Source organism: Netta rufina (genome assembly GCF_964035555.1).
Source record: "Netta rufina genome assembly, chromosome: 1".
NCBI classification, from domain to species: Eukaryota; Metazoa; Chordata; class Aves; order Anseriformes; family Anatidae; genus Netta; species Netta rufina.
The window spans coordinates 142,905,137-142,917,328 of record NC_140123.1 but is presented as its reverse complement, the minus strand read 5'-3'; the positions used below and the strand labels follow the sequence as shown (position 1 = coordinate 142,917,328).

General features: G+C 43.5%; 1 protein-coding gene across 8 annotated transcripts in view; it reads left to right on the top strand.

Moving 5' to 3' along the window:
* The first annotated feature begins 110 nt into the window (after positions 1 to 110).
* The window catches only part of ERC1 (ELKS/RAB6-interacting/CAST family member 1), a 302,116-nt gene continuing 290,034 nt past the window's right edge, over positions 111 to 12,192 (top strand). For 6 of the 8 annotated variants that reach the window (XM_084302892.1, XM_084302890.1, XM_084302889.1 and 3 more), the window contains exons 1-3: positions 266 to 335; positions 809 to 1,000; positions 9,394 to 10,227. In XM_084302892.1, coding sequence (XP_084159018.1) covers positions 9,559 to 10,227 — 669 coding nt within the window. In that variant the 5' untranslated portion in view covers positions 266 to 335; positions 809 to 1,000; positions 9,394 to 9,558. Of the gene's footprint in view, positions 126 to 262; positions 336 to 808; positions 1,001 to 9,393; positions 10,228 to 12,192 lie in introns of those variants that run through there. The other 2 variants (XM_084302886.1, XM_084302887.1) reach the window with 2 other exon arrangements.

Below are 12,192 nucleotides of genomic sequence, written 5' to 3'. Positions count from 1 at the left end.
AAGCGGCCCGCGGGGGCTGACGCAGCGCCGGGGGGGGCCGCCAGGGGGCGGGGGGCGCCGGGGCGACGCCGCCGCCGCCTCCTCCCCCCGCTGCCGGTGCCGGTGCCGGGGCAGCCGCCGTGCAGGTGAGGGGCTCCGGTGGGAGCCGGCGGCTAACGGGGAGGGCGGGGGCGCTGCTGGTGGTGTCGGTGCCGCCGCTGCTCGGTAGCGGCCGCTGGGGGGAGCCAGCGGCGGGGCGGGGCGGGGCCTGCGGGAGCCGGTGGCCGCGGGCAGCCGCCGGGCAGGGCCGTGCCGGGGCTGCGGCGGGGCCTTGGGGCCGCGGAGCCGCCGCTCAGGTGGGGCCGGGGGCGGCGGGGCGGCCGCGAGCGAGGGCTGGGGGGGAGGCGGTGGGGGTGTGGGGGGGGAGCGGAGCGGAGCGGGCAGCGGGGCCTCGCCCCTGCCGGGCCCCGCACGCTGTCACCGCCCGCTGCCCCGCTCCGTGTGTCCGTGTCCGTGTGTCCGGCCCCAGGGGGGTGTCAGCGGGCACCGGGCTTTGTCCCCGCAGCCGGCCCGGTGCTGCCGCCGGTCCTCCCGGGTGTGCTCCGAGCCGCAGCCCCGCGGAGCCGGGGGGGGCTGGGGGCCGGGGGAGGTGTCAGGGAGCGGCCGCGGAGCTGGGAGGGCGGCGGGGGGCGCCCCGGGGGCACACGGAGCCGGGGCACCGGCACCGAGCGGGTGGGGAGGGCAGGGGGTGCGCTGCGGATTAGGCAGGCTGCTCGTGGGGCACGGTGGGGGAGGTGGGGTGAGCAGTGTGCTGCCTCAAACCCAACAGGTCGTAGCCAGAAGAAGTTGTCTGGTTGGACTGCACAGCGCTGGTTCTTAGGAAATGGTCGGCGCGGATGTCTGAAGCGGTAACCTCCACCCTCTGCCTGCCCTCCTCTTCTCCCAGCAAGCGCTGCATCCGTAGCTGTAGGTGGCTGAACGTAACCTCTCCCCCTGAGTTACTGCAGCCTGACAGATCGCTGTAAGGCACACTTTGGTATTTTGGGTTGAGAACTGCAGAAGCTCAGATGTGTGCCCCAGTTCGGGGTCACGTATGAGTCAGCACCCTTACAGTGTATCGAGCGAGGCTACATGAGAAAAATCACCACCTTGCCCATGCTAGCATGAGCAGAGTTGGTAAAGCAGTTGTAGGTTCTTATCTATCTTATGCTATCCATAAGAAGGGCTTCAACTAGAAAAATTGCAGATCTGCTGAGTAAAACCTGAGTCTGTCATGTTTGATATAATTTGAACTTTCTCCACATTGCCAATTTTGCTGTAATCAGGTCACTCCATAGATGTTAGCAGTTTTCTTTCTCTTTGGGTTTGTGTTACTTGCGCTACGTGAAGGCATCATGTTTTTACTAAGTCTTAGCATTGAGATTTTTGAGCCTGTCCTTTTATGAAATGTTGTCCACATTTTGTCTCATCTCTATTATCAGGTTAATACCCGGGATACTCTCCCACTGTTATTCCCCTCACCCCTCCCTGTCATCCTTCCTTGGATAAGGCTTTTGAAAATTGTAGGTAGGTTCACCAGGTCTAGCTTGTTTTATCTGAGCATGGTACGCCCGGAACTGTATGGATGCATGAATGCAGCTGTTCAAATAATCAAGCCAGTTGCTAGAATTAATAAAGTTCGTGATCCTTGCTGGCCACCCTGCAGTATGAGCACTCAGTTGAGGAGTTGTCTGTCAGTTGGCATCTGCTTAAGCTGGAGTAACCGTGTCACCTCCTGGGCTGCTGTATAGCAGCAATAGATCAAGAGAGCCTAGAAGATCTGGTGTTGATTTAAGAAAAGTGATATTTCCTAAGGGAAACATCTAGAGATGTTAAGAGAGAGATCCAGAGATGCCCAGAGAAGCTGTGGCTGCCCCATCCCTGGAGGTGTTTAAGGCCAGGATGGATGGCCTGATCTAGTAGGTGGTGTCCCTGCCCATGAGAGGGGGTTGGAACCAGATGGTCTTTAAGGTCCCATTCTGTGGTTCTAATTCTGTAGAAGGAGCATGCTTTGTGCTGATGTTACCTGTGGAGAGCCTAGGCTAGCTGTCTATGCAGATTCAGCAGTGCTTCTAGGTACTTCTGGGTTTTTAAAGCATCTCTATCACTTCCAGGGTTGTTTCTTACTGATTCCAGTACTGGGAAGTTGGCTGTTGGTTGCGTGCCACCTGGGGGAAAAAGAGAAACAGCTGTGTGTACTACATGCACATGATTTTTATTGATGGTATGCTTGAAAATCAGGCTATAAACTCTTTAGCCATACACAGTAAATCCATGTCTACAGGTCTTTAACCTTCTAGGTAATTTGAAGAGTGAGAATTATTTTAATCGAGGCTGTTTCATCACTAGTAAGTTTATGTGCATGCTCTGACTTCTGTTGCTTCTCATCGTAGTGTCTTTAAAAAGAAAAAAGACATACCAAATTTTGTTGGTTTCATCTCATACTTGCTTTAAAGTTAGGGACTTAGCTCCAGTTCATTGCCTAGCACAAATCCTGACGTGCCTGCGGACCTGTCAGTGTACCTCTGTGTTAAGAAGGTAGGGCTGGGAGGGACTGTTGGGTCCAATCTCTGGTAAACCCAGGAAAGAAGCCGCAACTGAGGCCGATTCACGGTGTGTGATGGTATCTGCACCATGTGCCAGTCACCTTGTAACAAATTTGAAGCTGCTAGTGAAAGACAAAACTGAAGGAGCGAATAGGTGCTTGAACAGTGTCCAAGACTTGTGCCGTACCTGTGAAACCTTAAAGCATGGCGTCCAGATAGTCTTAAGAACTTTGTGCCCCACTCTTCTGTGGAAGACAGAAAAATTTTTACTGGCACACAACCCCCTGACAAGGGGGAAGAATTTGCTTGTGCAAGCAAATCGAGTGACAGGTTAACTCTTAGTTTGTTGTGAGCAGAGCCACCTTAGTCTGAAAAATGAGATAAGGCCTTTAGAAATATCAGTAGTACCTTGTGTTCCCTTGCTGGTTGAGGCTGATCTCCAGAGCTGCAGGAAAACATGCTTATAAGCGAGTGGTGTATCACACAGTATGTAAATAGGAGTGAACAAAGCCATAGCTGAAATATGTGCATCTTTCTAATAATAGTGAGCTTTGTCTGAAGCTGTGATGGTGAAAACGTACCCTTTGTGCTTTTATCATTTCCGATAATAATTGGAATTATAAGCAGCAAAACCTGATGTCAATTGAAATTGCTTTTGCAGAGAAGCTGCTGTAGGGTAGGGCGTGTTCTGCTGTCCTAGTCATGTCCTCCTTGCGGAGCAAGTAGATCTCCTGAAAGGAAATGTATGCTGGGGAGGCAGGACTTCACTAGGAAGCCAGTGCATAGTTCTGCTTTGTGTTCAGTGTGTTCTGGATGTAATACCTTGAAACCGTGGAAGAGAAGAATGGGAAACAGAACTGTATCTACAAAGGACAGATAATAAAGATGCTTCTGTGTTACGCCATGATTTAAAGTGCATGCATACCATTTATGCCAACCTTCCCAATTCAGAAGATTTGTAACAGGAGTGGCAGTTTAGGTTCTGAAACAAAACGCACCTTTAATGTGCAACTGTTGGGATTTTCCTCAGAATGTTAGGGTCAGCGTTCACGGATGCCTACATTTACAGAACGTGGTTCTCAAAATGTCAAAGCCACATTCTCAGTGATTTTTGAGATTCTTTTTTTAGGAAGATTTCTCTGTCTGCATTTGTGAGGGAGAACACATCAATTTACATTTTCTTGTGTTCACTGAAGCAGAATAAGGGCACTATGACTTTCAGTCAACTCAGCAGATGTTCAAGTAGGTGAACTCAAAAAAAAAAAAAACACCACTAAAATGGCTTGGACATAAACAGATGTTGGTGCTTTGACATCTTTTCATACACATCTAGGAATGAGAATCAATCACAATATGAACAGTAACTTTTCTGTCATCTTTCTGTCTTAGTTTTGTTAATCTCCTTTGCTTTCTTGCAGTCAGGGCTGTGAGGATAAAAGTATTTTGATATGGATAAACAACCCTGAATTCCACGGGTTCAGTGCCTTGTATCCAGCACTGGCTGGCTTGCAAACAATTTCCAAGATAACTTTCTTCTGCCCTTTTTCTGTGTAGTAGTCACTAATTTGCTATGAAAATTGGCAAGCTTTCTTTGCAAATCTAAAAGGGCAAATCTAAAGCCTAGAGGACAGATAAACCTAATAACTTCCAAGCCAACAAGTCAAACTGTAAGATAAATACTCTTCATTCTTTATAAAAAGTGCATACCCTGGCTTTTGTAATTTGTGGTGCACACCAGAAAGTAACAGGGAAGTCCAGGTCCTACTGCATATCTTGATTAACTGTAAGGGTATTAATTGTGAAAAATGAATACCTTTGTTAATGAAGTGCAGTGTGTCTGCCTCACTGCATTGTCAGATTCAGGCTGCTCCTTGGAAAGGCTGACTTCTTTGTTGCTGTAGTAGAACTGACGTACAAAGCTCTCCTTCTGCAAACAGGGAATGAACAGGCAAGTTCATTCTTCTGGAAGCTGAGTATGTGACTGATGGGAGACACTGGAGGCGTCACTGTGCTGTAAGATGGGTTTTCCTGCCTCATTCACTGCTGGACTGCTTGGTTCCTGAGTATCGGGCAGTGATGCTCTTACAGAGCTAGCTCTGTATGTGCTTTTGTCCATCAGCTTGTGGCAGTGCTGAATGGAAACTCCAGCAAACCAGTTCCGAGGAAGCATTACCTATTGAAGGCAGCAAAGGTTATCCTCAACGTCTCTTTGTTTTAGCGAATGTAAGCAGGGATATTCCTATGCTTTCGCAATACGTTTTTCTGTATTTGGTTTGCTTCCTTACCTAAAAGTAGTTACTGTGTTATTACTGTTGTTCCTGGAGATCTGGGATTTGGGAAGGAGTGTGAGAGGCTTTATATATTTATAAGAAAGATTCTCTGGAGATTGACAAAACCGAAGCACCATTAACAGAGGTTTTCTGATAGGTGTAGCCAGGAACGTCTGCTTTCTGAGCCATTGGTCCACATCTGATGCTAGAAATAGGGGCTGAGTGTGACAGTGTTGGTAAATGCATCTCATTTTGTTGGGTTCTTTATCCTGAACCTGATATTAATCTGGTCCCTCCAGCAATTCTTACACTTCTGGAATGCCCGAATACAGCTCTTTTGTTGAAAACCACTAGATCTTTTCACAAGACGACCTGTTCGTGCCTTCCCTCACTTTGTAGCTGCCGTACACATCCATTTCCATGAAGCCGTGCAGAATTGGTGTGGCTGCATTTTCAGCATGCTGGCTTCTGGGGCAGCAGATAGTTAACCACTTGTACTGATGCATGGCTCTGGATAATGATAGACTTCTTGGAGAAGTAGCTGCCTTGCTGTTTTGAAGGCCGCGACTCGATCCTCTGTTGCTTTTCACTGAGTGTAACTGGGCTCTGTTAATGAAATTATTTAATTTTTGTTGCCATGAGTTACACTGTAGTATGTTTAAATGTTTGTCAGACTATACTTTTTTTTTTTTTTTTTTTTTTAAACCGTTCTTGGTGTTCATCTCATTCATGATCACAAGATGGCATTTACAACTAACACCTAAAGCAGGTTGATTGCATGTCTCTGTTCTGGCAAAGCTGCTATGCTGATCTTTAGATACCTGTACGGTGTTTTTGGCTTGACTGATGTTAATTTTTTAGGATTATATTTAATTAGCTTGCAGATATGATACCCTTTGGAAGCTTTTGTTCACTAATGAAGAGTGAACAAAAGAGTTTTGTTTCGTAGCTGTGGAAGTATGCGTTGTACCTTGAGGGGAAAAATGGTTTAGCACTGACCTCAGCACTTTATTATTATTTTTTAAACGCTTTCAGCTTATAATCTTTATTTGTAATCATAGGTGAGGCTTCCTGTATTGACAGAAAAGACTGAAATTTTTTAAAACCAACAGGGGAATTTGCAAAGCATTCGTGTCACAGTTCAACAGTGTTCCTTGTGGTTTTGACCACCCTGTAAGGTTAAGGGATGATCTATCTGCAAGTAAACCTCAAGTCACAGAGGAAAAAAGAAAGTGCTGCATCTTGGATTCATGAAAGATAAGAGGCCCTACTTCTGAGACTCCTAATAAAATGCTAGTGTGGGTCAGAATATTGAAAAGCTACATTTTCTGGTTATGGTGCTTTCTGAAGTCTTCCATGCTTACTGGAAGAGATCTATAACTTCCTTCTTCCTGATCAATTGCTATTGCAAATGGGAGGAGGCATTTCTGTCATTTCCTTCACTTTGCTGTTTCCAGGATGAAAGATATTCTTGCTAGTCTGAATTCTCTTTAACTACTTCTGCTTCTGGATTCAGCAGTAAAATGAAATAATCAGTGATGAATGCTACTAGAAAAAAAATAAATCAAAAAGAGGAATTGTAATGTGATTTTTTTTTTTCTCATTGAACCATGACAAGTTTCTGTGTTAGTGAAAATACTGGAACTGGCTGCGTGATTGGAAAGGTGTATTTAGTTAGTATTTGGAATAGTCACAATTTTCAAGTCTAAAAATTATATAGTGAAAGTTCTTATTTGAAGAGAAGTAGCGGTGGGTTAAGTTTTCTTGTTTCCAAAGACTTTTTTGTTTGTTTGTTTGCTTGTTTAGAAAAGCGAGTGCCATGTAATGTATGGAATTGGTGTCTTTTCCTGGCTGCCACATGTGCCCACTCTTAGTCCTGCCTCTACTTCTGATGATGTTCTAACTCAGTAGCAAATTCTAGCAGTTGCTATTCATAGATTGAATTCCTTAATTTATTTTTATTATTTTTGGACTAATAGAGAGGATGCCTGCCTGTGAAAAAGGGGTAGGAGATGAGCTGGTATAGAACTGGTGTTTTCAGCTGCGCTGGAAGAGGATTAATCTGCTGCCTGCTGTGTCAGAACATCACCGCGGAACCGCGCCTTGTGTGCGACCAGCTCCGCTCAGCTGCGTGGGAAGTGACTTTCCTGCCAAGGACACTAGTCGCTTTCATTCATTCAAAAGCTATTAATAGTTTGACAGAATATTACCTAAACCAAAGAGTAATTCCATGAGTTTAAACTCTTCATTATTTTTTTTCCCCCTTTTCCCTTTTTGGGGGTGATTAGCTGATTAGAAATAATCTAAAATCTTTTGCATGCTTCTTGTGTGTTGTTAAGCACTTGCTAGGTGATGTTTCTGCATGCCTCAGTAACGTACTGCTAGCAACATCTAAACTTCGTGTTTTTGGAGGGGAAAGTGCTTTAGCTGAAACTCATGAAATAAAACAGTTTTGGTTTGGGCTGAAACATTTAAAGATGTTTAAGTGAATGAGTGTTCACAGTGAGTTACGGTGGCGAGTTTCTAGCAAATTAAGTACTATGGATTAATTTTTGTGAGAATCCTCATAAAGACAAGCTCTCAGATGAAGGTAATTTCTGTAGTGTCGAAGAAATATCTAACTTGTTTTGAGTGCTCAGTGGGTGCTGTGGCAGCATTTTTAGCATTTTGATGCCTCAAACGCTGAGATTAGTCTGAACTAGCTTTTCTATTTGGAAAAAGTGTTTTCTTTCCAGATCTGGGGCACAGTGTCTTGATTATTGAAGTGACTTCAGTGCAACAAAGTCGGCACTGTTTCTTAGTTTGTATTTCTGTACTGCTTTGCATAAGGATACCTGGCTGAAGTATGAGAAACTTCCTATCTGTAACTTGCTTTTAAAAAACAAACCTGTAGATGATATTTTGGGAGCTAACTTTAATTATGAATGCCACCAGCAATCTTTCCATGGCCTTTTTTACTTTACATGTGTGTTTAAAATGCTCCATAGCAATGTTGTTGGTAGACTGAGCAGGGTAGCTATGGTTGTCATTTATAAAAAAAGACAGAATGAGCACTTGAACTTCTTGAGCACTGCTCATGAAGCACAGTAGCAGCTACACAGTAAGCTTTGTGAAATTACTCATGCTGTTGTATTTTCCATTAAATAGCGTGTAAATGGAGCTGTTCTACTCAGATGTTGTTTTGTGATTTAAAACTCCATGTTTAAACAGTTTCTTGCATTGTGTTCCTGTAGTGACTGTTTAGTGAGAGCAAGAATCATGTGTCTTTCCTTCATCAGACTTCTACCTCCCCTCTTGTTTTCTACCCTCATCCAGTACTTTTCAAATATTTTTTTAATCTGTTTTCAACCCTCTTCTACCTTCCCCCCATACTCCCCAAGTTCTAAATTTTTTTTGTAAGTGTACTCTTCTCTTAACTGTAATACTTTATCTGCTTGCTCAACTCACAAACATGCCCTCAGCAATAGGAGCTGCAAATATTGATTGGTTCCTAATATCTGGCAAACCAAACTTCCTAGCAGAAGGTGAGGCTGGATGAAAGCCAGTGTGAAAGGAGATATGTTACGATATATGTGGTGACTTTGGACACCACTAGGTCATCTTTCATCAAACTGGGAGAGATCAGACCAGAAATCTTTCAGTCTTGTTTTATTTTTCATTTTAGTTGAGCTTGAAATAGTTTTTACTGAACAAATAAATTAAAAAAAAAAAAAAAGTGAGAACTGGGTAGTGGTGGAAATAGTCCCACAGTGCTGTAGCTCAGTCATGAGAATAGATTTCACCCCTGTTTCTTGCCCTTGTGATAGATCTTGACTATCTGTGGTGTCTGCCCAGTGCCTGTACCAAAGAGGTACTTGCTAGCACACTTACAAAATGGCAAAATATGCATAAAATAAGGAATACAAAAATAACAGGGAGGGGGAACTGCAGCATGGTGTTGTCATGCTGTTCTATTTTTGGAGAGGTCCCTGCTGTTGGAATGATAGCATTTAATAAAATTAATCTGAGCTGATAAATGAGAAGTATATTTCGATTAAAATATTTATTTAACCCGAACAAAGATTTAAGTCTTGTTTAGAGAACAAATAAGAGATTGGAACCATTTTCCAGTGTAGGTACACACTGGATTTAGAAACTGTCCTATAGGAGCTAGCAGTGCTTGAAAGAAAAAATACAACCGAATGAGGTTTAAATTTTGGTTAAGTCTCTTTTACTCAGAAAAGTAACAGGTGAAGGAAAGGGTGAGTTAGAAATAGCAGGGAAAAAAGAAGTTACTCAACATTTGTAGAGTTCAGATCATGATCAACAAAATTATGGCTTGAAAACTGATGAGGTTTTCATTCTCTTTACCTTTATAACATGACAACGGAAAAACAAGAATAGAAGTTCCTTTTTGAGTTCAACTGTTAGGGTTGAAATAAAAGATCGCTTTTATTGCTGGTGGGAATTAAAAGGATGCTGGAGGAATACAATGGTGGTAGAATATGCTCTTATTCTAACATGGGATGAAATATTTTCTGATAAACTGGATCTTTAATGTGTTCTTTTTCTTGGCACAGATATGGTCCTGAGCATCGTGAGCATGTGACTCCAAAGATGGACAAATGGATCTTTTATAAGTTGTGATTGGCCTTAAGCTGACTTACAACCACTGAAGAACTTTGTAGGACTTCTCTCATTCCTGATTTATGCCTGTCTAACTGCCTCACACCACCAGCGTAATCATGTATGGAAGTGCTCGGTCAGTTGGCAAGGTTGAGCCAAGCAACCAGAGCCCAGGGCGTTCACCAAGGCTGCCACGGTCACCACGCTTGGGCCATCGTCGAACCAACAGCACGGGAGGCAGTTCTGGGAGTAGTACTGGGGGCGGCAGTGGGAAAACCCTTTCTATGGAAAATATCCAGTCCTTAAACGCTGCCTATGCTACGTCTGGCCCTATGTATCTAAGTGACCATGAGAACGTGGGTGCAGACACCCCGAAAAGCACCATGACTTTGGGCCGATCTGGGGGGCGGCTGCCTTATGGTGTTAGGATGACTGCAATGGGTAGCAGCCCTAACATTGCCAGCAGTGGAGTTGCCAGCGATACTATTGCGTTTGGGGAGCACCATCTCCCTCCAGTGAGTATGGCATCCACCGTGCCTCACTCGCTGCGCCAGGCCAGGGATAACACGATAATGGATCTGCAGACGCAACTCAAAGAAGTATTACGGGAAAATGATCTGCTTCGCAAGGATGTGGAGGTGAAAGAGAGCAAGCTGAGCTCTTCCATGAACAGCATCAAGACCTTCTGGAGTCCTGAGCTAAAAAAAGAGAGAGCTCTGAGGAAAGATGAAGCTTCAAAAATCACCATTTGGAAGGAACAGTATAGAGTTTTGCAAGAAGAAAACCAGGTTTGTTATCTAATGTCACTGTTGTGTTAGTGCAGTAGCATGATTTAAATGAGTTTAATAAGCTTGCATGTCACACAGACAGCTAAATTATTTTGGTGCTTCTCCCAGGCAATTGGTATGATTAAAATGTTTTCAACTTGCAAGCCTCTTTTTAAATGTTTCTTGTCAGACTTGTAAGCTTCCTCTTCAGTGCTGGTTTCTGCTTCTTGTGTTTTTTCTTTGTTTATCATCTTCTTTTCTGGGATTGATGCTAACCACTCGCTTTCCGTTTGGAAGTAATTTAACCTGCTCATAATCATTTCTATAGTGCTTACCTCATGAAGCATTCTCTGAGAGGCAGAATGTACTAACTGCTGACCCCAAATACAGCGGAATGGTGCTGAACGTTGACATCTTGCCAGTAAAACAAACTTCACATGACGCTGGTCTTAATTTAGATCTCTAGTTAAAACCTACAGTCCCGCAGCTTTCACAAATACATAAACTGCGTTCTTGGCTACATTTAAGTAATACTGTTTAATACCTGTTCATCTTTTGTCATAAGCAGTGCATATCTTGTTATGCAACTCATAAAGCACTCCACATTTTCTTTTTTGTAGTGGTCTGGCTAGTTAGAGAATAGGCAGAAGAACAGAGAATCTTGGGCATCTTTTGTCTTGTCTGTCTTACAAGCATCTCTAGATTAAAATAAACCCGAGATGTTGGTTAAAATTGAGGTCTCTTTGTAGTCGGCTCTACTTACAGTAAGTTTTTTCGGTTTTCTCATCTAGACCTTTTTGCTTGCTTAATACTGAAGTAGCTACTGGTATACTCCTGTATAGTTGTTTGTGGCCAAACAGTAAGAAACCTCACCACCCTCATGGAAAACAGGCCCAGTGTCCAGTTCTGAAAGGTTCCCTGAAATGCATGTCAGTCCTCACCATGGAAAAATTACTTTCCCTTTTTTAAAGCTTTTAAAGTATCCAAGGAGGTTTAATGAAATGGCCTCTATAATTCAAGCATGGTCATGTTTTTGAAGCTGTTTAGGTATATTTACTATTTTAGGCAGTGCTTTTTTTGGTTTTGCTTGGGAAGATGAAAGGGAGAAGGAAAGTACTGGAGGAAAAAAATAGTACTGGTAGTACTTGACACGTTACACTGTACTTTCAGGTGACCTGTGACTTAAACAGTAGATTCTTTTTGGTTAGTGATAATCTGCTGCACTGAAACTGTCTCGACTTTTCACGTTTTTTAAAAACCTAATTGAATACAGTAAGTTGCTTTTTCTGAGTTTGCATGAAACAATGTAATGAATTTATGCAGTTATAACTGTATTCTTACTGAGTAACAGTACCACAGTGTGGTATTTGTTAATGCGTGTGATATTTTCTATTCACTTTCATGTCATGTTGGAGAAAACCTAAAGTTAAAAAATTTTATTACAAAAGTATTTTCTTAGGAGTAGCCCAGTGAAAATTTCAGTTATACTGGTGGTTGTGGTTTAAACTGGTAAGTAGTTAAGTACCAAACAGATATTTGCTCATTCCCCTCTCCAGTGGGATGCAGGAAGAACTGAAAAAGGTTAAAATGTGAGAGCTTGTGCGTTGAGATGGGCAGTTTAGTAAGAAAGGAACACAAACAAAAAACAACAAACACACAAAGAAAAGAAACAACAACAGCAACAAAAAAAAGTGATGCAAAATACATTTGCTCACCACCAGCCAACTGATGCCCAGCCAATCCCTGAGCAACAGCAGTCTCCCCAGCCAATTCTTCCCAGTTTTACTGCAGATCATGACACCACGTGGCACAGGACATCTCTTTGGTCAGCTGTCCTGGCTGCCTCCCCTCCCAGCTCCTTCTGCATCCCCAGTCTCCTTGCCGGCAGGGCAGCACAAGAAGCTGAGAAGTTCTTGGCTTGATGTAAGCACTGTTCTGCAACAGCTAAAACATCACTGTGTTATCAACATTATTCTTATCCTAAAT